The following is a 25,831-nucleotide window of genomic DNA, read 5'->3' as shown; positions in this document are numbered from 1 at the left end:
TTGGAATAAGAGTGATGAGTGTCGAATTCCATTCCAAAAGAATATCCCGATGCTTGAGAATCGATAAAACAAATGTAGTAATATCTTTACCAAAAATTAACATGAATTTATGATTAAAAATAATATTTGTAAATCCATCCGATCTGACGCTTTAGACGGATGCATATAAAAAAACCGTCATTCTAATCTCATCTTTGAAAAACGAGATCTGGTCGTATACCATAAAATCATATTAATTTTTTATATATAATGCAAGAACACCTTGTGGTAATTATATGGAGTCGTGTAATTTTGAATTTGCCTAAAACACCATCTATATTTTATTTTATTTCCAACTATTTCAATCTCAAAATTTTATAATTTTATAGTTTTATTTTAAATTTTTTTTTGAAAACTATTTCATTTTTATCTTTTTACGGAACGCACATTAGCGAGTTTTATGTATTTGTGAGTAAACCTACAACTGTGAGAGAGACAGAGAATTTGCAAAGATGGAGGAGATAACAGATGGAGTGAGCAACATCAACATCGCCGGTGATAATCGGAAGAAGAATCGTATCCAGGTTTCCAACACCAAAAAGCCTCTCTTCTTCTATGTCAATCTAGCCAAGGTATTGCTGAATTTCGATCTCCTCGTATCTTTCCTGTTGGAAATAAAGAGAATTTACTGAATATGTGGTTTTTATGCCGTGGATCTGAGATCTGTGGTGTATTCAATATGTGCAGAGGTACATGCAGCAATACAATGAGGCCGAGCTTTCTGCTCTTGGGATGGGTATTTTTTGGATTTCTTGTCTTTCTTTTTCATTTATTTTATATACCGATATGCCGATTCAATCATGTTATCTGGATTTATTGTTGCTAAATACGTGAGCTGTACGTTGTTTTTTACTTCCTTGTAATGGGGATGGATGAATCAAACGTTTTATAAAGGGACTACATGACTAGAAAATTGTTTTAACTGAGAGAGTCTTGGCGCAGACTGAGTGCAAGAATGAAGAGCTTGGGTTGAGAGTATAGCTTTTTTCTCAATGACTTCTTCTTCCAAAGGAAAGAAGATTGCTTTCTTTTTAATCCTAGAATACTAGATAATAGACTCCCTGCAGTTTGAAAGACTGTCGATGAAAGTTTCTCTCTGCTCTAGCCGTTTCTATCTCTCGTGAGTGCATCTGTGGGTTGTTTTGTGATTTTTATCTTTGCCTATGCAAAGGTGGTCTCATTGGTAAAGATGTTTGAAGCTTATTTTCAGTATATGCGAATCGTTTACCTGTAACTATTATATTCCTATGAAAAATTGATCACACCATAACGTTTCCGAGGCAGAATCCACTTTGAATTTGATAAATGCATTGCTTGTGAAGTATGTGTTCGCGTATGTCCTATAGATTGACCTGTTGTTGATTGGAAATTGGAATATGATTTTGTGGTAATTGTGTTGAGTATTGTCCAACAAATTGTTTATCAATGACCGAAGAATATGAGCTTTCCCCTTACGATCGTCATAAATTGAATTGTAATTAAATTGCTTTAGGTCGGTTACCGGTGTCAATAATTGACGATTATAGCTCAATTGGTACCAGGTTTCAATGATCTATGTACTTAGCCTGGAGGTCATGGGATCGAAACCTGGGGAGGAACAGACTTCCCTGCCAAAGAGGAGGAGTCCTGTGAGTAAGTGCAAGTTGGGCCGGGTCCAGAGACTGTGATTGTAGGGCCATAAGTGGCAGGCCCGGGGCCTTCAAATAAGTGAGGCCCATTTACTATAATGACAATTAATTATCAAACAATAATTATTTGATTTAAAACAGCAGCGGAAAAAGGGTATAAAATACTTTAAAATGGACCTCAGGGCCTAGAAGAATTTCGGCAAGACTTTCCCGCATATAGGACATCCGAAAAACTCAAGCAGCAGTTTTATATCAAAATATACTCCGAATAGAGTCATTAAAATAAAAACCAAAGTCAACCAACCTATAGCCGCACTGGTCAGGACTAAGCAGAAATTAAAACTTACCAAATACTCACCAGATCATAATAACCACACAGTCGACTCAGAACATCACAAAAAACAACCAAATATCACTATAGATACACATGACATTTTCCCGGCAAATAAACTACAACACAAGAGTGAAACAAACTTCAAGACATACATATAGACTAACTGGGAGACTTCACTGAACAGGACCAAGCAATCCAACCTCAATCCCGAGCTCCACTGGCGGAACCTCGGCCTGATGCTGCAAAACGACTCAGGAGATCTACCATGGTGCCAAATAGCAACCACATCAGCCCCCATAAAACAACTGAGGTTATGATTCTAGTATGAAACAGTTCGATAATAGCAACAATAAACATAAACCATGCATAATCATATAATAAAATGTAATATGCAATGCATGAACGGTTCAACGATAATCAGGATAACAGCAGCCAATAAACGGTACGATAACAACTGGAGTAATGCTCGAGCAACAACACACAGGGGAGCTACATCGTCATGCAGCTAAACCGCTCTGCCAAGTATGCGAGGTATGCCAGTCTGTGCTAAATAACACCCCTGACTCGGCTTCCATACAGCTGATACGATACAACAGGATTGGACAACAGAACGAACTAGATAACACAATCCCAGCGCTCACCTCAAAAGACTACCCACGAGATTGTTTAATCACATCTACGGTCTCATGTGTATAGGCCTATCAACCACACCATAATCCTGAGATACACAACATTGTCAGATAACAATGGATATCAACAACGGGCTAACAAGAACGATATGACTCAACATTAATGTCATAACATTATGTCCTATGCTAAATGTCAATAATATGTCATAATAATAAAAATATATCACAACGAAGACATTTAATAACTTACAACAGTCAACAAGTCATAGATACGATCAGTGCAGCACATAATGACAATTTAAAACATAATTTATATTTTACCATCGTATGTTATTAAACTGGAACATACCTATACCAACTTGATAATTCCAAAGATCGACTTAACTTCAAGATCATCGGCCTAAACAAAACAACAATAAGCCGATCATGAAAATTACATTCTATTACAATATCCGATTTGGCACTAAAGAGCATAAAATTCATATATCCCTCGATATTAACTCAAATCAATATCCGCCAATTGGAAATGAAAGAAAACTCGATTATCTAAATTTTTCCAGTTGAAACCATCTCCAGAATCTCAGAATTTGCAAGAAGACACTGCTACTCCCGAATTTTGCAGACAGAATCTCTCACACTGAGCAGTTCCAGAAAAACGAGCATAACTTTCTCAATTCTTGTTAGAATTTAACGATTCAAGTCTCATTTCGTAGAAAATACATAGATCTACAACTTTCATTTGAACCAAAATTCCAAATTTCAACTACACAGAGGTCATATTCTCGAATTATAGAAACATTTCTACGCAACTCAATTGCAGAATTCGGTTTTGACACATTTTGGTAGAAAATCATATCAAATCCATTTCTAATCGAAATCCCATTTTTCCAGTGGGTATAAACAGCTAACTTAAAGCTCTGCAAAGTTTGTTTAGGTCATTTCAACAAATTCAAGCTTTGAAAATCGCAACAACACGTAAACGACTCACCCAAATCCAGGAAAATTCGTGCAGAAAACAGAGCACCGGAACAGCAGCTTCGATCTACCCAAATCCTTGCTCAAAATTAGTGATTTATGGCTTGAATCGAAGCTTAAGATGTTAGGAAGACAACCTTTCAAGAATTTTTGAGTTTCGACTTGGAACGGATGAGATATAACGATTTTACGGTAGCTGCTACAAGGGTTGCGGGAATAGGGGTTGGGGGAAATGGATTTTCTTTCCTTTCTCTTCCTTTTTTCTCTCGTTTCTTCTTTCTATAAATGAGGTGTGTGTATATCTATGTATAAATGTAGTATACATGCCCTTTTTTATCCCGTTTGTATTTATTTTGATCTCGTGTGTTATTTAAACTGTATATATATTTTGTATCGTTGAATTCTTCGATATTCTAAAATACATATTTTTAACACACTTTTTAAAATTATTTGGCATAAATAATACTTTTAATTTAAAACTCAATAATCATTATAATTATGCCAAATTACCAGATAATTAATTACAAGGCCTTACACTTCTCCACCAGAACGAGAAGTTGAGTTTAGTATCGAATTAATACTAGGAACTGAACCCATATCTCGAGCACCATATTGTTTAGCTCCAGTTGTGCTAAAAGAACTGAAAGAACAATTGCAGAATTTGTTAAGTAAAGGTTATATTCGTCCGAGTTCCTCGCTCATGTTTAATTTGTTAAGAAGAAGGATGGTACTATGCGGATGTGTATTGATTATCGGCAATTGAACAAGTCTACTGTCAAAAATAAATATCCACTTCCTATGATTGATTTCTTATTTGATCAGTTGCAAGGTACTTCGGTGTTTTCTAAGATTGAGCTCTGTTATGGGTATCATCAAGTGAGATGTGCCAAAAACAACTTTTCGCACGAGATACAGACACTTTGAATTTTTTGTTATGCTTTTTGGGTTAACCAATGCTCTTACTGTGTTTATGTACTTGATGAATCGTGTGTTTTTTAAGTATCTTAATCGTTTTGTGCTTGTGTTCATCGATAATATTCTTGTCTATTCCAAGTCTGAGGAAGAGCGTGCTAAGCACTTGAGATTAGTTCTTCGAATTCTTCAAAAGAAGCAGTTGTATGTCAAGCTATCCAAGTGTGAGTTTTGGTTAGATAAAGTTGTGTTTCTGGGCCATGTCATATCTCAACATGGTATTTCTGCTGATCCAAGTAAAGTGGAGGCAGTTTTGAACTGGGCATGACAGACCAATGTGCCAGAGATTCGTAGTTTCATGGGTATGACTGGTTATTACCGGAGATTTATCGAAAATTTCTCAAACATTGCTAGACTTATCACTCAATTGACTCATAAGAATCAGACTCAGAAGAATCGGAAATTTATTTGGTCTGATGAATGTGAGTCAAGTTTTGTCGAGTTGAATAACATATTGACTTCTGCACCAGTTCTTACCATTCCAAGTGGTTCTGGAGGATTTGTTGTTTGTACCGACGCATCAAATCGAGGACTAGGTTGTGTACTGATGCAGCATGACAAAGTTGTGGCATGTGGTTCTCGTCAGTTGAAACCACTTGAGTCTAAGTATGCTGTTCATGACTTGGAATTGACTGATGTCGTTTTTGCTCTCAAGATTTGGAGACATTATTTGTTTGGTGAGCAATTTGTGATCTATTCAGATCACAAAAGCTTGAAGTATCTGTTCTCTCAGTTAGATTTGAATATGAGACAGAGATGTTGGATGGATCTTTTGAAAGATTATGATTGTGAGATCCAGCATCAGCAGGGGAAAGTGAATGCAATGTCATTGCAGATGCTTTGAGTCGTAAGAAAAAACGTGAAAAGAAAGGAAAGAAAATCCATTTCTCTCAACCCTTCTTCCCGCAACCCTTGTAGCAGCTACCGTAAAATCGATATATCTCCTCCGTTCGAAGTCGAAACTAAAAAATTCTTGAAGGGTTGTCTTCCTAACATCTTAAGTTTCGATTCAAGCCATAAATAACTAATTTCGAGCAAGGATTCGGGTAGATCGAATATGTTGTTCCGGTGCTCTGTTTTCTGCTCGAATTCTCCAGGATTTGGTGAATTGTTTTTGTGTTGCTGCGATTTTTACAGCTTGGATTTGTGGAAATGACCTAAACAAACTTTGTAGTGCTTTAAGTTAACTGTTTATAGCCACTGAAAAAATGGGATTTCGATTAGAAACGGATTTGATGTGATTTTTCTACTAAAATGTGTCAAAACCGAATTCTGCAATTGAGCTGTGTAGAAATGCTTCTGTAATTCGAGAATATGACCTCTGTACAGTTGGGATTTGGAATTTTGGCTCAAATAAAAGTTGTAGATCTATGTGTTTTCTTCGAAATGAGACTTGCATCGTTAAATTCCAGTTAGAATTGAGAAAGTTATGCTCATTTTTCTGAAACTGCTCAATGTGCGCGAAATTCGGAAGTAGCAGTGTGTAGTGTGTTCTTACAAATTCTGAAATTAATCTACTGAAATTCTGAAGATGTTTTCCCTGGAAGAACTTAGATAATTGAGTTTTTCTTTGATTTCCAAATGGCGGATATTGATTTGAGATAATATTGAGCGATACATGAATTTCTACTCTTTAATGCCAAATCGGACATTGGAATAGAACGTAGTTTTCATGATGGGCTTATTGTTGTTTTGTTTAGGCCGAGGATCTTGAAGTAAAATCGATCTTTGGGTTCCGCCAGTGGAGCTCAGGATTGAGGTTGGATTGTTTGGTTCTGTTCAGTGGAGTCTCCGAGTTAGTATATATGTATGTCTTGAAGTTTGTTTCAGTCTTGTGTTGTAGTTTATTTTCCGGGGAGATGTCCCGTGTATCTGTAGTGATATTTGGTTGTTTTTGTGATGTTCTGAGTTGACTTTGTAATTCTTAAGATCTGGTGAGTATTTGGTAAGTTTTAATTTCTGTTGTTTGACTTTAGTTTTTATTTTAATGACTCTATTCGGAGTATATTTTAGCTTGCACTTACTCTCAGGACTCCCAGGGCCTTACATCGTCTTTTCTCTATGATATGCTGTTTTGTACTGCACTATAATAGTGTTTTTTTCCAATACAATGAACCTTATCTAGTTCATTACTCATAATGGTCTGTTGTCTTGGATCTTTGCAGCTATTTCTACTGTTGTGAGCATTGCAGAAATCCTCAAGAATAATGGACTTGCAGTCGAGAAGAGTAGGGCTATACCCTTTCATATTTGTTTTTTTGTTTACAACCCTTAGTTCCCAAATACGTGTAAACTGGAAACCAGTACCGATGGGCTACTGGCCATGCCTGTTGTCCATATTAACAAGGACGTAATGCTCTGCAGAGATCATGACCTCCACTGTTGAAATCGGAGATGAATCTAGAGGGCGAACAGTCTCCAAAGCCAAAGTAAGTTGTACAATCTGGTTGATGCTCATGGCATAAAAGTACGAGGCTTTTTTAAAATCACAGTTGCTGATTTTTCTCTCTTTTTTGGCCGGAAATACCCGATTTTTTGTTTCTGGTTTTCATGTTATATTTTGGCCTGTTGCCCACCACTGAAGTTCCACCTAAGAAATTGAAGCATCAGATTGTTACTGACAAACTGTGTTATATATGTCCTTGACTATATTTCTGTTTGTTAATTAGATTGAGATAGTGCTGGGGAAGACGGATAAGTTTGACGAATTGATGGCTGCAGCTGCTGCAGATGACAGAGTGGGAGGCGTTGAAGATCAAAGTTAGAATATGGGTATTTTTATTTACTTGTTTGTTTATGTCAGTGCTTTCTTGTCAAGGTCACATGAAATTTGATGCAAGTTATAGTAACAGAAATCAATCTAGGATTCTTGGTGGTAAAACAAAATTTTCATCTTCTATTCATTATTCAGTTTTGCTTGAATTATTCAGTCTGATTTTCTACACCTTGTTTCGTAAAAGGTGATAGAAGATTCACGGTGATTACTTGCATTCAACTTTGGTCTTTTCGATTTTGCTCAACGATTTCTTGTATTACATATAATCACCAACTAAATTCATATCAAAGCTTCCAGCATTTCTTTCTAACCAAACATCGATAAAGTCCCAGATAGTCTCTGTAACCTAGTTTTGAAAATATTTATTCCAGAAGTTGGTACAAGTCTATAGAAGTTGAAGTATTTTGAAACTCTGTATTTCATCCAAATTCAATATCAAATTACTCCAGTTGAAATTACTTATGCATAGTGAAGTCTTGTGCAAGTTTAGTTACAAACATCATCAAAGTTGAATGACGTCGACCATATTTTGAATATGTAGCAGTCACCTCTTTCAACCGATCTACAGGATCATGGATGGCCAGGAATATTTTTCATTCGACGCTCATCACAAAATAACTCGACAGCGTGTTACAAGCTCCATTAGATCCTTGTAAAATTTCTGGTGCACAAGTTTATGACGAGACGCTGCTTCACATATTTTTCTTGTTCTAGCCTCTATTGAACATATCGGTACTACTTCATGAATGAGGATCCACTTTTGACCTCACAAAGTTGATTAATAACACGAGCGTAAAATATGTGGTCCAAGGTGAGAAAGTGACGTTTCATTGGAATTTTAAGGATGCTACAACAAATTCATGAAACCAAGATGGTATGTCAATTTTTAAAAATAATGCTTGAATATACTCAACACGTGGTAGGTTAGATATTGATGTCTCAAAAATATTATTTTTCAACCAATTCGTCAGTAAACTCTTTTATCAAATATGTACTCATAGGAGACACTCGTTTATTAGTATATGACTCTATGTGTTATCCTCAGGGATCTTAATTCGAAAACTATTTTATCAATGCATCTTTTTTTAAAAAAAAAATTAGTGGAATAGGTGCATATTTCATGCATTGTTTTTAAAACCAAACCGGACAGACAAGAAAGCGAGAACCGGCCACGGGTCTGGTTCATATATAGTCTAAAAATCGGTCAAAACTGGTCAGAACTGGTCGGACCAATCGATGAACATGTTTAGATATATTTTTTACACTCCAAGACTTATTTAGAGAGAGAGCGCGCGCGTAAGGTGGCAGCTGGCTGATCTATTTTATCTTATGGCATTGATTGACGTTTCTATATATTTAATCTTGTCTGCACACACCCTGAATTAATTGTTTTTTGTTTTTCTTGATATCGTATATATGTAAATTAACTAATCATAAATATCCATGCGACTGACCGTGTTCAGAAATTTATTATAAAAATGGGAAGAAACTTAAAAACTGAAAATTTCAAGAAATCAGAGTATCGAACCCATTTGGAGGAGTATATATTCGACAATCTTGAATCTTCTGCCACGCATGATGGCCTCCTCCATCACGTGCATAAAAAAGTCAAAAAAAAATTAAAAATAATAATAAACTCACAATTGATTATGTAAAACAATTTTTTGATCCACGACTACGAGTCATCATGGGACTCGAACATTTTATTGTCAAATGATCCAAACATCACGTTGCTGATCACATGCACGAACTTAAGAATGATCTTTCGATCGACTAAATTCTTTATATTACCTGTTATAGTGGTTCAAAAATATGTATACTCAAGTTATAGCTAATTCAAAGAGTCAAGCTTGAATCATTTAAATCGTACAGAAACCGAAACAGTACCTAAAATAACGACAGTCATTTGCACAAACTCGACTGTTTGCCACCCTAGAGCCTTGCCGGTTTACAAATTCGGTCCCTACATCAACACTAGATTGTATATATATATATATATATATATATATATATATATATATATATATATATATATATATATATATATATATATATATATATATATATATATATATATATATTGGTGATACCCCTATAAGGGCCCGGGTTATGGAGGACCCGGGAAGTTTCATTGAGTAGCCCATATAGAAAACGGGAGGGCGAGTGTTACCCACGCGACTGGGCGCTTCATGCATGACCGGGTATTTACTTACCTCCCGGGCAACAAGGGACCAGGCTTTCATGCTAAAGCCGAGGGCTCAATACTCGAGTAACTTACTTAGAGGATCTTATAGATTGTAGGGAAGAAAACGACTGGGCGGGAAGTCAACGTCTTTCGCCTGAACGTATCCCCGAAAACATGGAGAAGAAAGGGACTGGACATGCAGTCAACGTCCCTTATTCTTGGAGTACCCACGAAGCTATCGGGTAGAAAGGGACCCGACAGGCCGTCAACGTCCGAGGGTACAAGTAGTAGGTGAGCACGCGCATCAAGGTAACCCTAGCTCCTCTTCAAATAGCAGGTATCGTTGACATTTTACGGGTCTGAAATTTCTTCACTCTCAAGCATCCATACATATTGCTTTAAGTTTCCCTCTCGACAACCCTGCTGACTTAAGCATCGGAGTGGTCACGCCGGACACCCTTCCGGCGCCCATTCACGAGTTCCTTTCATTGTTTGCAGGTCACGATCGAAGCCATCTACCTTGCTCATTTTCCTAAACAACACTATAAATTCTTGATTTGACCCGGTGGAGCACCCGACCCTGCTCATCCATTTTACCCGGATCTTATCATTGGCGCCGTCTGTGGGAACTTGAGACTAAGGCGTTGATATGGCTCACACGAGGAAAACTAACCAGAACACTTCCCGGGTCCAGGGAGTTGACGCGAATCATTCAAGACAAGAGGACGCTCCTCCCGATCTTATCACTATGACTCCAGCGGAGTTTGATAAACGCATTAATGAAGCCGTAGAGAGAGCTATGGCTAGGCGGGAAGCTTCCCACCATGATATACCACTCGAGAAGGAACCAGAAAAAGAGCAGGAGCAGCAGCAGGAATTGAGGGAGGAGGAGAAGAGGGGAGAAGTGGAGGGATCCTCTGCTGGTTCTAAGTCACCAACGATAGCCGAGGAGATGCTGGAGTTAAAACAGAAAATGAAAGTCTTGGAAGGACAGTTGGAAAATCGTGGAACTTCTCGAGCGTCTGTCAAAGGACGCCCGTTTGCTGAGGCTATCATCCGGGAACCTCTTCCTGGAAACTTTAAATCTGCTAAAGTAAGGGCGTATGATGGAAACGAGGACCCGGAAGAACACCTGGCCAGGTTCGAGAATATGGCTATGCTGCACTGTTACACTGATAGGTTCCCGGATGATAGCCTATACTCAAGTTATAGCTAATTCAAAGAGTCAAGCTTGAATCATTTAAATCGTACAGAAACCGAAACAGTACCTAAAATAACGACAGTCATTTGCACAAACTCGACTGTTTGCCACCCTAGAGCCTTGCGGGTTTACAAATTCGGTCCCTACATCAACACTAGATTGTATATATATATATATGGACGCAGAAGCCAACTTGGTCTTTCCAATCCGATGATCTCCTGTTTTTATGTTTAGAGTTTTAGACATGAAGAACCGTTAAGTAAACTAAAGTACAGAAGCCGAGTATCGAAGTTTGGCCAATGCCACTTCTGAATTATTATGGATTAAGTCTCTTCTATCAGAATTACATGTCACTTCATCACAGCAACCTATTCTCTGGTGTGATAATCTGAGCACTATCGCATTAAGTGCTAATCATGTTCTTCATGCTCGCACTAAACATCTTGAATTGGATCTCCATTTTGTAAGGGAAAAGGTTTTAGCTAAGTCTCTGAATCTTCGGCATGTCTCCTCTATTGATCAAACTGCGGACATTCTCACTAAGGCTCTAACAACAGCTGCCTTTGTTCGTTTACGATCCAAGCTTCGAGTGTCTGCTCACCCCTGCTCAGCTTGAGGGGCCAAGTTAAGTAAACTAAAGTATTGGAAGCCCATGATTGAAGATCAGTTGGCCCATCAAGCTAAAGCCCAATATCTATTGATAAGATTTGAAGTTGTTAAAATGGTTGTAACCGTAAAACAGAAATTGTTAGATACGTGTCAAGATCTGTTTTACTTCATTTGTGTATTTATGCTCAGTGTCATCTTTGAAATCAATACACGTGAATTATGGAATTCATCTGTCATTTTGTTTCTTCCTTCTTTGTTTTCTAACTAGAACAAAAGGTGATAACAGGAAGAAAGTATATTACTAAATGACAGGTGCAAGAATCACACTTCGGATACAATATCAACAAATATAGGGATAGACAAACACAGCAACAACTCCGCCGTAACGTCCATTCGACAAAAGAAATCATGTAGACGTAATAAACGAGCCGATGATCCACCAAAATCAGAGAACAATAACGGTTCGGACTAGCAAAACATAACCAGACACATTGCCGATTTTTACTGCCAGTATAGAGAAAGAACAAAGTCCATCCATCTGATGCATTCAATAAAGAATCAACTTTAAAGAGAGCTCGACCAAGATAGGTAAGATAAGGGAACCATTGATCTACATAATCTTAAATATAAATCTAAAATCACATACAATATTCACAAGTGGGATATTTTTAATAATTGTAAATAATGACTGTGGAAGAAATTTGGAAAGCTCCTAAAAGGCAGCTTAACGTAAACATAATAGTATCTTGATGCGTGAAGGGAACAAGAAACACAGAAAGTATACTATTGTACGACATGAAATATAATCCTCCAAGTTTCTATCGAAACGATTTCATTGTTTCTAAGTATATTGTATCATCAGAAATAAACTTAAGACAACGAAGCTCAATTGATCATTCTTTGGTCACAAACAAATTATAATGGCAATAGGAGCAACCTCAAATTCCCAGTAACATGAAGTGACAACAGCTAATAAGTATAAAAAAAAGTAATAAATTAGCAAAACATATGGAAGAAAGAAACTCCTAAAACTATGCAGCCAAAGTAGAACCTAATAGGTCGTTCATGCAGCCATCCTCCATTCATCTCCAGGACCATGAGTCCATGACTCCGATGTTCAATTTGGTATTCAACTTCAAGCAAATCCAACATATCACACAAAGGAGTTAAGTATGAGACTCGTTCCTTTTGGGATCACCATCATTGTTCTGGACTTCCTTTTCCTCCAACAACCTCCCCGCTTCCTCATCTGCCTGTTGCGCCTTCTTCTGTGCTTCCTTAGCTTTCATGGCTTGCAACTTCGAGTGATTGTAATAGCCTACAGCCAAGAAAGCCAATGCATAACCAAACAAGTTAATAGGGGTCACGGTATCCTTGATCACAGACCAAGAAAAGGCAATCAGGAGCCAGTCCTTCACCACGCCAGCCACGTTCATGGTCAAAGCTGAGGTCTTCCCGACAAGCAAAAACACCGCAAGATTCAGCGCAAATGCACAGAAAGAATTAGTTCCAAAAATCACATAGTCAAAGTGGAAGCTTGTATTCTCCTTCAACAAAGGAAACTCGACAAATGCCCAAGGGACTGACAAGAAAACCAAGCAACATGGTGCCACATAATAAAGAGAAGTGATCGGATTGAGAGTGATCCCCTTAGAATTAAGCAGGATCTGAATCATGACAAGCCTGGTGGCCTCAAAAGCCACAGCACCCAATTGAAGAGCAACCCCCCAAGAATCAAACTTTGCCTCGCCATACACAGCAATCGCGACCCCAATCGAGATCGAAAGCATGTTGGCCATCGTCTCCGATTTGAAAGCATCTTTCTTGAGCAGAACACCGATGGAATACACGGCCACTGGCATCAGCGCCTTGAGCATTTGAATAAATGACACGGAGAGATAAATATAGGCCGAATTCGAGAGCCAGAGGGAGAGAGAGTACAAAAGGCCAATTGGGACCACAGATCTCAGATAAAGATCCCAAGACATGGTGACTGGATCCACAGCCTTGAAGACTCGGACGAGCAGATAGGCGAGAGAAGAACAAAAAGCCATGTGAATCATGGTAAGAGAGATTGGGTAAGGCCAATTATACATCTTCCGATCGAGAATGTACTTGTTGTAGACGATGACCGTGAAGGAGAGGAAGATCCAAATGGCCACATAAGTGTAGGAAAGCACGATCTTCTTCACGACGCTTTCGCTCAAAGCACCACCTTTCCCCATTCTTGATCGCTTCTCTTCTGTTACTCTGCTGCTTACAGTCTTCTTATACGAGGAAACATATACTAATAAATACAGTTCTATTAGTACTAAATACAGTCTTTTAAGTGGCATTAATATACATATTAATTTAATTATAAAATATTTTTTTTATATAAAAGTAATATTATATTTAAATAAATTTTTCATATCAAAACTTTCATTTTATTTATTTATAAAAATAAGAAAAAAGATTCTCTAGTATGTTTGACTCTTTGAAATTTTAATCTTGTGTGTTGTGAGAATTTCAATTTTTGCTATTTATATATTTTGACAATTTAATTTTTTTCCCTCGTGACTACGGGTGCGATTAGGATACTCGAGCTCGACTGGCAAAAAAATTAAATACTCAAACTCAAGCTCGACTCAATTTGAGTGTTAATTTTCAAGCTCAAGATCGACTTGATTAGATATCAAATCACTCGAATAGGCTACTCAGACAAACCCTTTATATACTCGAGCTCGATTGCAAGATCGAGATCGAGCTCGGTTTGCTCTAGTTGTGACCGATCTTGAGTCGAGTTACTCACAAACAACTCGACTTGTTTGAAAACCTCTAGGAATGATGTACAATCATATTGCATTTTTTTTTTATCAAATATTAATGTAAATGTTGAATTTTTTATTTTATTTGTTTATAAAAATAATTGAATTGTGGAGCTGGATATTTTGACAAAAATATTTTGTATATTTTAGAGAAAAGAAGAAAATTAGTTTAAGAATGTCACGTTTTCTAATAATAATAATAAAAGCAGCAAAAGTAGCTGTGACAGACGGATTTCTAATTTGACTTGATTTATAAAAAAAAAATATTTTTTTAAGTTAAAAGTATTATTTTTTATTTTTACATATTGATGAAATTGATTTGTCTCATAATTATAGATTCATGAGACATTTTCACAAGAAATACACTCTTAATTTTATAGTCTTCCTTTGATACAATATTCAAATTGTTCACAATTTTTTAATCTTGTTTTATTCTTATCCCCATCTTGGACTCCTAGAACAATATATCTTTCTTAGATTTCTAATCATTTAAGATATATGTAAAATGGAAATATCAGATATTGTTAACTTATCTGATGTTTCCTCAATCATCCGCAATTTGAACCATCTTTTTCCCAATATTTCCACCACTAAAGAGTCCTATAAAAGCACTGGGGATGCTCTCCACACCACTCGATATGTCACAAAGTGCCTGCATTTTGCCCGTGCGGAGGTGCTCCGCCGTGGTCGTGATAAAATCCGAGTAGCATTTCAAGAAATCCGCCGCCAGAAACCCTTGAATGGTAATCCTCTTGTACACCACATCCAACATATCGGGCGCCGCCCTCTTGCCACCACCCGTGTATTCGGATATGACGCCACATACGGCGACTCTCCCAAACGTGTTCATATTTGCGACCGCTGCTTCGAGCATCTCGCCCCCTACGTTGTCGAAGTATATGTCGATACCATCGGGGAAGTACCTGCAGATATCGAACTTAAGATCAATGAAGATGCATGGGACTTGGTTTTTCATTGAAAATTATTATCTTATTATTACTATTATTATTTATTCGAAGTATTTTTTGTTTATCAAATATTACTATATATAAACATTACAATTACCTTTGAGTTGTTCCTCATTAGTTAGAACTTATCTAGAGATCAAATATTTCATTGGAAAAAAGTAAAATAAAACAGATACCAAAAATCAGATTTATGAACCTTTGAAGTGCTGACTTGAGATCTTTCTCATCCTTGTAGTTGAATGCATCATCAAATCCCAGCTTCTCCTTGATCAAATCAACCTACGTACACAATCATATTTAAATTTATATATCTTTTTTCAAATCATATATATATGTATATGTATGTAAGTATGTATGTATGTATGTTAGAAAGTGCAGTACCTTTTTGTTAGAACCGGCGCAACCAACCACATAGCAGCCAAAGAGCTTAGCGTATTGGCCAACCAAACTTCCAACAGAGCCTGAAGCTGCTGAAACGAATACACTCTCACCTTTCTTTGGTTTGCACACTTCAAAGAATCCCCCATACGCTGCGAGTCCACTAAATCCTGCAACATATACATGCGACTTTGATCTTCCCGGATCGCCCTTCGTTTCGATATTCGAAAGTAGTTGAAAATGGAATCCTTAAAACACACAGGCTAGCTTAGATTAACCCTATGTAATTGTTAACATGCCAAAAGTCGTGTGTCCTCATGTTAGTTATCAAGAGTTCTTTTCCGCCGCCACGGCCAGTGGTGTAGTGACATAAACATGCGATGATGATGATTAGACAGATGATGGATTCAAATCCAATCCGGGTTAAAGTAAGAACATACCAAGAGGTCCAACATGGTAAGGCAAGGGTAGACCCATTGGGTCCAACTTGTTGAGAAGCCTTCCTTCTTCAACAGTTGTGTACTCCCCCCATGTAAGCAACCCGATCACAAGATCATCCTTCTCCAAATCCGACCGCCCAGAAACAACCACGCGTCCCACGCCGTAAGTGTCGAAGGCCTATTAGACACACACATATATATATTGGATGAAATTAATGGTCGGAGAAACACTTACCAGAGATTCTGTGCTACAATATACTTGTACAGTCGGATATAGTTTGTTTTTAGTTACTTCTCAATGATTGCTCGTGTGCGCGTATACCTGGCCAGGGATAACGGCGGTGCCGAAGCTTATAGCTGCCTGGGATGCGCTGCGGCTCTTCATACGGTTGATCTGGTATGGATCGACGGATACATACAGATTCTTGACTATCACGGCCATTGTTGGACACACACAAATCTTTTCCGTCTTGATTTCGAAGTCAGAATCTTTCGGAGCTCCATTCACATGATCCTTTATGGCTACAAACCTGTTACTAATTTCCTGCATTTTCTCAGTTATCCACTCCCAAGCTTCTGTTTCTAGATCTCTAGCTATATAAATATATGTATGTGTGTATATTTATTAGCTAATTAATGGATAACGTATCACTGGCCACTTAGTGTTGATATTTTCGGAAAAATCGACGACTCCGACAAAAGATCGTTGTCGAGGAAACAATTTACTGCATGGTGGGGACCAAATTTGGTCCAATTTTTTTTGGTTTTTCGTTTGTTTTGTTATCCTTCCCAGTCGGCTCAAAGCATCGTATTAATACTTTTTGTTGAAGGATCGCCAGAACTAATTATAAAAGTTATTTTTGAAGAAATTATAATCAAATCATTTAATAGCTTTGGTAAACACACACACACACATATATATATATAACTATTGGTTAAAAATAAATTAAAGTTGAAAATTAATAATTGATTGGCTCGATATTTGACAATATACATTTTCAGTGACTCTAATATCATATTATTTAATTAACGAGCAAGTCTCTTGTAAGACGCATAAGACATGTCAACTCGATCCATATCTAGTTATCATGAAAAGTAATATTTAAGACGGATAAGACATGTCCACTCGATCCATACTTTTCATGAATTGAGTCAAATTTGAAGATCTATCTCATAAAATTAATCTGTTAGACGGTTTCATGAGAATTTTTGTATTAATTCAATAATATACATCAAGAATGCCGGAGAATATTTTAAAATTTGGTCATAAAGCGACGAAATGGAATAACGTAGAATGGAATAAAGTTGATTCTTTTTTCTTTTTTTTTTTAAAATCTTGAGTTTAATGTTTAATATGTTTAATATATTGAAGATGATTGGGTTGTCGACTTGCGAGAATATTTATATTTATTTAGGAGTTAATTAATTTTTTATATAACATTACAAACTTCTGTTGGAATAGTTAATCAAACCCGATTACAATCAAGAGATACCAAAATGGTTCGCCATTACTGTAGACCTACCGTTTCAGTTCCATGGACATTTCACGTAACGATTGTGATAACTTTTGCGGTTTTTTTTTTAAATAAAAATTCGAAGATTCGAAAAATATTTAATGATTTGTTTTTAAAAAGAATTGGAAAAAAATATCACCGGCTTGCATCGCCCTGACATTGCATGACACTGTTATATCAGTGATTTCGAAGCAAAATCATTCTTTTTTTTTTTATGATGATTAAACTCAGAGTCGCTAGCCTTTGGTATGCATTAGATAAACATCCGGACTAATGCAATAGCTTGTAAATCATACTGGTCAAGTAAATCGCACTGAACAAACTATGTGCGATAGATTTGTAGGGGCATTTGCTCATGGTTAACGTTTAATGACCAAACAAACAGGATTCATTAATATAAACAGCGAAAGCGAATAAAAATTTTCTTTTTTTTGGAATAATAGAAATTTCGGCATGACCTCCCCGTAAGTAGGACATCTCAAAAATTTCCAAATAACACAAACAACATTTATATACTCGAAATAAAGTCATAACAGCAATTCACAAACCTATAGCCACACTGGTCAGGACTAACACATACAGAGCCGACAAGGCTTGCTCACACAACAACAATCCAAAACATCGAAAAAGTAATACTACAACTAGTCAGGGCATCCCCTGGCAATTATATAACTCGATAAGATAATACATACATATGTTTACTTAAATAGCTGGGAACTCTCAATAACAATCCAACTACTGGGCACCGCTACCTGACGCTCCACCAGACGCGTCAAATCCTCCTGGATAATCTGCTATGGCATCAAAACAACCACAGCATAAACAGAAAAGAGGGTCAGGTCCCAGTACGACGAACCAGTAAAGTTATGACAATTATAACTGACGTGAAATAAAATCAAGTAAAATACAATGCAATGCGTGTCGGTAACAACAAAATAACGGATACCAAAACAGAGTCCAAATGAAACACATCAGCAACAGGAACAGTGGCCACCCGTGTCAGGAATGCAGCAACGAAATATCATGTTGCCGCTCATCCATGCACGTAGCATCGAGGGTCCGGTAGCGACCCGGTCAATCCTCGAGTAGTCATCAGGAGTATGCTAATCCTATCACTTGTTCTATCGATAAGATGTCAAGAGTGACCTAATCATATCTGTGGGGACCCGGACGCTGAAGGTAATGGAATCTAAATACTATACATGTCTAAATATCTAACAGGGTCTAAAAAATTTTCTTTTTAAATTATATAACTGCGGAAGGTAATGGAATCTAAATACTATACATGTCTGTATATAAAATACAATTCAGTATTAAAAATACAATAATGTACAACATTCTAATCTAAGGTTCACTACTAAAATTCTAGTAGTAAAATCCAATCTACTGTAAGTCCGGAATCACCACGCTAACTCGTCTTCTCTCATCATCTTCGTGACCCCGATCCTGCCTCCCCCTGATGTCATGCACACATACAAACAAGACACCAGCCGGATAACTCCGGTGAGAATAAATCCCAGTATAAAACATGGTAAGCATGTATATAAACAAACTAATTCATAGAACATGCGATCCTGTATAAACCAATATAATTCATAATCTATGAAATAAATCAAATAAGCATATAACTCAAATCAGATAAACATGCATATAAACGATCTAAATCATAAAGCATGCTAGCACAACTGAAAGCAATAACGATGGGTCCCATGATCTAGGAGCCACATCCATATAAGCATGAAATCTTAATCAAATCATGTCTAGACTTGACTCGATCTATAACTCTAGGGATCCCGGGGTGAATAAGACGATCTATCACCTACCCTACCACTCGGGGTGATTGTACGTCTTATTCCTAGACTTCGGTCTGATCTGTATCCACATCTACAATAGGAGAGGTGATCTTCTCCTAAGCTGTGATATCACCGAACGTCTAGCAGTCTGGCTGATCTCCAAACTGTCCTATCTTAAATGCATGAATAAAATCAGTAACAAAGCATAATCATATAAATCATAAACAAGAATATAGTATGTGATTTATTGGGCAACTCAAGTGGTGATCTCAATTGAGTTGTTTCTTCCCGAATATCACATGAATTATACATTTGTCGCCCCCGTCTGAGGAAGACGAAGTTTCGAAGTCCAGTCTGTCCATATCCGATCTGAAATGACAAAATCAAATACACTGTATCAATGTGTAACTCAATTCACAATCAGTTCTGATCAATACTCAACTCAGTATAAAATCTGATCAATGTCTGAACAAGATACAATCTGAGTCATATCAATAATATCCCGATATAATCTAAATCATATCTGAATCTGATCAATCTGTTCCAGCATATGAATATCTAACAAATACATCTTCAGAGATGCTGAAATACAAAACACAGACATACGATATTCTTTCTTCGATCTGACTTCACATATCTACTGAATAATCTATCCAGACATACAAGAATGCTCATCTATTCATTCTTCAATCAAAAATACTACCATTTAGTGTGAATTCTCAGTCAATATCTTCTAAAATTCATACCAATTGTATAATCAACTTATTCTTAAATCTGTCTTCGATTATACAATGTCTACGTTAGTAGAAACACCATATCTGCCTCATATATAGTTCTGATAACATCATATTTCTAAAACATCACAAAACGTAACAAAACTTACGTCCTTGTGTAGCTCTAGTCGAGAGAAGTTCAGAACTAAAGTCGGATTCGAATTCTGCTACACGGTTTCTTCACAAATCAACTTAGAAGCTCACGGAGTAAAAGTTCTCTCCACTTTCGATTTCAGTCTGAATAAAATGAAGGAAAACGAGCTGCACACGTATATATATAGTGCATGCAAAGTACAAAACGTGGCATAGCTCATTGTATGGCACGTCGCAGCGCGGGTGCGGTGTCTTGACCGCGGGTGCGGTGTGTGCAAGACCGCGGGTGCGGTCTTGTAGTCTGATTCCATATTTCAAACCAAAAAATATTTAATCTACAAAAGTCATTAAAAGTCATTAAAAGTCAATAAATTTTCCACGTTGAATACATCCTCCTTAGACTATTGGTTCGGGTCGATCCAGGTTTATTTTAAAAATTGTTATTTTTTATATAAAAAATATTTTTTTCATAAATTGGATCAGATGGACAGACATGGTAAAATTGTTTCATTCTTACTATTTTTTTTACCATTTATCATTTGACAATCCCTCAACAAAGTTGATGTTAGTGTAGTACTCAAATATGCAAAAAAAAATCTCACTCGGAGTGAGAGAACCTTATCTAGTTCGCTGCTCCGTTCGTTGCTACAATCGACAATTTGCCGCCTCGAGCTATTCTCTAAAAAAAATCAAAGATTCTCAAGAAATGGCAAACTCCCTTTGTTTCTCAACTCTCGTTTCCTTAAATACTGTCGAAAAATCTGGTACCATTTTTGTCCATATGTCTCTTAATGCGTGTGCTTTTATTTTTCATGAATTCATTGCTTCTGATGTATATTCATCAGTCAAATGAACTAGTTTTCTGTAAATAAAGGTGAATTGTTAATGTTTTTCGTGCTGTGTCTTAGTCCAGTTATCTATGGATTCACTCTGTTTTATGCGAAATTTTCATTCTTTTTTTAGGACTTATTGGTCCCAGCTACACGAGTAGGAAAGGGAATTGGACGAAATATACGAGTTGCAGCAGCTTTTGAGTCTTTAAAGGTTAAGGTGAGTGAGTGTCCGTTTGTATTTGAATGCCTATTTGTCATGTTTTTTGAATTTCAGCAATGTTTTGATGGAGATGCTATCTGGTTGATGAACTCACTTTGAAAAAGTAGCCTGTTCAATCTGAATTTCGGGTTTTGCTAGCATGTCCAGTTTTAGGAGAATTTATTCCAAATGATTATTAGTTATCCACTGTTTTCGAGTTTATACATATAAATCAGTACGGAATGATTGGAACTTTTTCAAATTTTGTTAACTCATAATGTGTTTATTCTTCAAAATGATATTACTTATATAATGACAACTGACATCTACATCTATGTGGGCATTAGGGGGAGCTGGGAGGATATATCAAGCAGCCAACTCTTTGAAAAGATATAGTTATTCGAAGAGGGTTTTTTAAGCAGTTTATGCCCATTGGTGAAACACGATTTAGAAAAAGCTGAAACAAGATGAGAGAAACAATCGTGGAGCATCTATAAATCTGGTGAGAGTTTTGGTCTTGTGAAATAGATGACCAAGCAAAATACAGATTCCAAGACTTGAGCCTTGTTCTTGTCTCCAGAACTCCACAACGAAAAGTAACAAAGAACAGCTCTGCTACCAAAAATCATATTCATCTTAAGGATCATTTTTGCAGCCATATTGGAAACCTCTTATTCAATACCTTTGGGAATTTAAAAATTAAGGCCCATGGTCCTTCAGTAAACTTTAGTTGGCAGTTAGCTTAAGCTTCAGTTCACCATCATTAGACCGTTCATCATTAAAAGTTTTTGTTACATATTTCCTCCTACTTGCCCTTTCATTTTAAGCCATCAGTCTGTTTTCAACGCTTGTCACTTGATCTTTTCTATTTGCAGGCTACAGGAAGCGAACCAAGCACCAAGTCGAATAGCATACTTTGCACTGAGTGTGAAGGGAAAGTGACACTTTTGTGGTGTTTAAAGAGTTTTAGTTCCTGGAATGTTATGTGAAATGAAAGTAATGAACTTATGTCCTAAATCTAGAGTAACCTATTCATCGACACTTCTCATTAAAGCTGGAAATGAAAGTATGAAACTCGAGATTGGTCGAATGGATAATCAGCTAACTGGATTGGTGTTTTATCGTCTCTTCACTTCCCTTCCTTTACTTTCCATTTTCACCTCTTCTCTTCCATTTTGGCCCTTCTAATATTTTCTTGGGTGCATGATACTATTTTCGTCTTTGTAAAGTTTGGTTATAGGTCCATGTTTTGGTTATTTTCTTTTAAACATCATCGTGCCACATGGATAAGCTTTTTCAACATAAATCTGTCACTTAAGCATATCTTTGTCGTTACTTCATTTGGTGGGGGAGTGATAAGGCCAAATCTTACAAAGATTTTAGGGATTTGATTTGATAATATTTGTCCTTATCTAGACTTTTTATCCCTAATTATATGCTTAATTGAATTAATAATTGTAGACTTAAATAAAAGAGGAATAATGATTAAATTTGGAAATAAAATAAATTTACAAGACTTCAAAGAAAGAAATTACCAAAGGAAAAGAAATAAAATATTCTTATATTTTATTATCTTGATATTATTGAAGTTTGATAAAGATTGAGTCTCATATTTGAAAATAAAATCTACAATCTTATTTACAAGGATTAAGTTTGAGATGGCTTAAAAAGAAATTTGAGGATTAGGCCCATGATGAATTATAAAAAGCAGCGTACGTGAGCAGAAGAAAGGGAGGCGCAACAAAAGAGAAAAAAATCAGCGCGGAAGAGAGAGGAGAGAAGCGTGCGGAAGAGAGAGACAGAGAAGGACAGAGAAGAAAGGAGAGGGAACGGAAGTGAACACCAGAGAAGGGGAAAAGAGGAAGGAAGCGTAGAACAGAAGGCTACAGGGAGGAAGAAGATAGAAGAAACATTGAGGAATTCCTCACACACACTACAAATCACCGAGAATTCCTTCCACTCATTCTTTATTTTGTTTTCTTCTATGAACTTAAATATGCGTTCTCACTTTTCTTTTGAATTCATGGAATAATTTTCTTTAGACTAAGACCACGATAGGGCCAAACAATATTTTATTTGATATTTGTTTTATTTTCATTATATTATTTTTCTTGATTTTAATTATTGATTGACGTTGGTTTAATATTTCTTGTTAATAGCCTGATCAACTATTTACATGTATGTTGATTAATCACGAATCGGAAGATGATTGATTAAATATAGCAACAAAGACGTCATCAACACATGGTTAAACTGACTAGAAATAGTATTCGGTTTCAGTGTGCGGTTTTAGGTGAAAACTGAAATTTCACAAAGATTTAATGCATTTAAATCTAATTAAATTCAATTAGAAATAATTGGACTGTTAGACTTAAATAGGTTTATTAACTCGAGGAATCGTTTAATAAATAAATTTGGGGATTTCACCGTAATTGTCAAGAATTAAATAATTAATTGAATTTTAACATGTGTCAACATAGTAGAGTTTGGTACCGTGGCGTGTCTTAGTTATTTATTTGAATTTGAATCCCTCCTTGATATCTGAATCCAGTCGTTTTTAATTGCAATTATTTTATTTAAAGCTTAGATTAATAATCCACATATCATCTTTTTATTTATTTCGTCTAGCTTAAGTTAAGTGATGTAAATTCTAGTAATTAAATATTAGTCTCTGTGGGATCGATACTTGGACTCATCATCCATTTATTATAACTTGACCTAGTCCGCTTGCTAGATTTATTCCAACCGAAATCGTCGGTCAGGGAGCGATATTTAATTAAGCTTTTTCCTTTTTTATGCAAAAGTTGAATGGAGATGCATTGTGTAGGCATACTAGTTCTTCTCTTAATCCAATCATCGTTTACCAAGCACAAGCAAAGTTTTCTGTTCAGACCATTGATCCTTTTTTCCTGAAAATTGAGTAGGTGCTAAGGAATGTACCCAGTGTAAAGGTAGTGGAATCAATTCTGTTGATCACTTTATGTGCAATTCAAAGCTGGTGGATTATGTTGGCTTTGCAGGTATGGTCTCCTTAACTTTTGCTGCATTAATCAAGACTTGATACTGAAATTTTTCTGAAACATCCATATTTATCTGTATTAATTATGAACCTATGTTATATGTAGTTTTATTTTCATGATTTAGTCGATGAAGTCGCAGACTTAAACATTTGAAGTATTAAACCAAGTTTCGCTGCAAAGCTACTGATAATAGAATAAATTTGCTTTCTTAATTGCAAAAGAGAGATGAATTTTATCATTTAATGTGTCGGCCTGCAGATCCTGTATAGAACTTTTTTAGTTTTTTATCATTGTTGATTTTGAGTAAGCAAAATGTATTGGGATCTCGGGTGTCTTTCCAAGAAGAATAGAAGTGAGGGGAGAAGAAAAGGGATGACAGAGAACTTTGACATTACTTTGACATAGAGTATTTCCCAAAGATGTTAGAAATCCCAATAATGAAATATGATCCTTGAATCCCACAAGCTATCATATTGAATTGTGAAATGAGTATCAAACGAAGGAGATATTTAAGAAATCGAGTTACAACTCACGCGTTGCTATGGAGCAGAACATGAGATTTGTTCAAGGCTCATTGCAAAGGTCGGACCGAAGTGTTTAACGAGCCTAAGATACAAGGAGATGCGAGGGTGATGATTTATGCGCAGGATTAACTTGTAATGACAATTTGCGCTGCATCATCAACTACTAAGAAATCCTCTCTATCTCGTGTTTATTTTTTTCCAACCAGGTAAATGATGCAAAATATATTTAGCGAAACTCATGTAAACTCGTCTAGCACATGTTGATCATAACTACTTCAAAATTTCCGACATGGTTAAACAAGACTAATCAAAGCATTACCATGTTTTAGTCCCTGTTACATATCCTGTCTTGCAAATGGTCTTCCCGAGTTTTTATATTGACGTTTCTTATTGTCGGTAATTCGACTCAACCTTTCGACAGGGGTAAAAAGGAGATCCTCTGTGGCAATTGCAATGGTGCTGGCTTCCTTGGCGGTTTCATGAACGCACTAGACAGTTAGTACCCTTGCTTGAATCATCAACAAATGCCGATACCTTAACTTTGTCATACAAATTTAGTGAACATGAATTTTTCGATGAACTTGCTGTATTGCACAAGTATCTGAAAGAATCTGTACTTATGGCTTTGTTCTTTAAGATATATAATTCTACAGTTCAAATGGAGTTCTCATATTTTATTTCATTTATCATATACATGAACGTCTGATTATTTATATTCTTCAGCATTACATAGAAAAGCACATATAATTAATCTGAATAAATGTTGGCTCGTTGCACATCTGGCACTAAGACACTTGAATGATCGGATTTGAGATTCAATTATAACAATCTTCTCATCTAACTAAAAAAAATCTAAATAAATAAAATATTATTTGAAATAAGGTATTTCGTGCGTGATATGTATACCAAGAATGATTGATTTTGAATTTAATTGTATATACATTTAAATTAATATTTTTCAATCACAGTAGATGATCCAAATCTTATTTGAAATCAATTCCGCAAATTCTTCTACAAATCATATTTCTCCCTCCAAATCAAACCATAATTTAAAATCCGTCAAAATGAACAATATACAACCTGAATGCTAGTTGAGTAATTTGAAATCCAAAAATTCCATGATTGTTCGAACAAATCAAAC

At 36.3% G+C, this 25,831-nt stretch overlaps 3 protein-coding genes and 3 long non-coding RNA genes across 8 annotated transcripts; 2 read left to right on the top strand and 4 right to left on the bottom strand.

Annotated features, from left to right (window-relative positions):
• The first annotated feature begins 424 nt into the window (after nucleotides 1–424).
• On the top strand, nucleotides 425–7,499 carry LOC140842735 (uncharacterized protein At2g34160-like). Its single transcript, XM_073210845.1, has 5 exons — nucleotides 425–611; nucleotides 727–775; nucleotides 6,743–6,805; nucleotides 6,942–7,006; nucleotides 7,247–7,499. Exons 1-5 carry the CDS (start codon nucleotides 492–494, stop codon nucleotides 7,340–7,342), a joined length of 393 nt encoding a protein of 130 aa, XP_073066946.1. The 5' UTR covers nucleotides 425–491; the 3' UTR covers nucleotides 7,343–7,499.
• Nucleotides 824–3,635, bottom strand: LOC140842736 (uncharacterized). The gene is made up of 2 exons (XR_012120478.1): nucleotides 2,990–3,635; nucleotides 824–2,306 (listed from the first exon to the last, which is right to left on the bottom strand). It is a non-coding gene; the product is annotated as an uncharacterized lncRNA (long non-coding RNA).
• Nucleotides 7,500–12,244: 4,745 nt separating the features above from the next.
• LOC140842733 (probable sugar phosphate/phosphate translocator At2g25520) lies at nucleotides 12,245–13,643 on the bottom strand. The gene has a single exon (XM_073210843.1). The coding sequence runs from the start codon at nucleotides 13,571–13,573 to the stop codon at nucleotides 12,515–12,517; it is 1,059 nt and encodes a 352-aa protein (XP_073066944.1). The 5' UTR covers nucleotides 13,574–13,643; the 3' UTR covers nucleotides 12,245–12,514.
• Nucleotides 13,644–14,503: 860 nt separating this feature from the next.
• Nucleotides 14,504–16,540, bottom strand: LOC140842734 (NADPH-dependent oxidoreductase 2-alkenal reductase-like). The gene is made up of 5 exons (XM_073210844.1): nucleotides 16,264–16,540; nucleotides 15,942–16,119; nucleotides 15,505–15,671; nucleotides 15,320–15,402; nucleotides 14,504–15,078 (listed from the first exon to the last, which is right to left on the bottom strand). Exons 1-5 carry the CDS (start codon nucleotides 16,489–16,491, stop codon nucleotides 14,700–14,702), a joined length of 1,035 nt encoding a protein of 344 aa, XP_073066945.1. The 5' UTR covers nucleotides 16,492–16,540; the 3' UTR covers nucleotides 14,504–14,699.
• A 1,413-nt stretch (nucleotides 16,541–17,953) lies between these two features.
• Nucleotides 17,954–18,601, bottom strand: LOC140803830 (uncharacterized). Its single transcript, XR_012111939.1, has 2 exons — nucleotides 18,158–18,601; nucleotides 17,954–18,127 (listed from the first exon to the last, which is right to left on the bottom strand). It is a non-coding gene; the product is annotated as an uncharacterized lncRNA (long non-coding RNA).
• Nucleotides 18,602–20,643: 2,042 nt separating this feature from the next.
• Nucleotides 20,644–25,372, top strand: LOC140842732 (uncharacterized). 3 transcript variants are annotated; one of them, XR_012120475.1, is made up of 5 exons: nucleotides 20,644–20,878; nucleotides 21,078–21,164; nucleotides 21,494–21,648; nucleotides 24,071–24,166; nucleotides 25,112–25,372. It is a non-coding gene; the product is annotated as an uncharacterized lncRNA (long non-coding RNA). The 3 variants fall into 3 exon arrangements; XR_012120477.1 differs by lacking the exon at nucleotides 21,494–21,648 and having other exon boundaries at nucleotides 21,078–21,381; nucleotides 24,079–24,166; XR_012120476.1 differs by lacking the exon at nucleotides 21,494–21,648 and having other exon boundaries at nucleotides 20,645–20,878.
• Nucleotides 25,373–25,831: the final 459 nt, after the last annotated feature.

The sequence above is a fragment of the Primulina eburnea genome, chromosome 10 (assembly GCF_022965805.1).
Source record: "Primulina eburnea isolate SZY01 chromosome 10, ASM2296580v1, whole genome shotgun sequence".
In the NCBI taxonomy this organism is placed as follows: Eukaryota; Viridiplantae; Streptophyta; class Magnoliopsida; order Lamiales; family Gesneriaceae; genus Primulina; species Primulina eburnea.
Note: the sequence above shows the minus strand (reverse complement) of the source record. Positions and strands in the feature narration are given on the sequence as shown.

What these genes read in the sequence shown, in the direction of transcription:
- LOC140842735 (XM_073210845.1), top strand. Translation starts at nt 492, where the DNA reads ATGGAGGAGATAACAGATGGAGTGAGCAACATCAACATCGCCGGTGAT. An exon ending in TCTATGTCAATCTAGCCAAG is followed by an intron (nt 612 to 726) that starts GTATTGCTGAAT and finishes CAATATGTGCAG; the next exon opens with AGGTACATGCAGCAATACAA. An exon ending in TGGACTTGCAGTCGAGAAGA is followed by an intron (nt 6,806 to 6,941) that starts GTAGGGCTATAC and finishes AATGCTCTGCAG; the next exon opens with AGATCATGACCTCCACTGTT.
- LOC140842734 (XM_073210844.1), bottom strand. Translation starts at nt 16,491, where the DNA reads ATGCAGGAAATTAGTAACAGGTTTGTAGCCATAAAGGATCATGTGAAT. An exon ending in TTACCATGTTGGACCTCTTG is followed by an intron (nt 15,672 to 15,941) that starts GTATGTTCTTAC and finishes TATATGTTGCAG; the next exon opens with GATTTAGTGGACTCGCAGCG. An exon ending in GCGCCGGTTCTAACAAAAAG is followed by an intron (nt 15,403 to 15,504) that starts GTACTGCACTTT and finishes TTGTGTACGTAG; the next exon opens with GTTGATTTGATCAAGGAGAA.
- LOC140842733 (XM_073210843.1), bottom strand. Translation starts at nt 13,573, where the DNA reads ATGGGGAAAGGTGGTGCTTTGAGCGAAAGCGTCGTGAAGAAGATCGTG.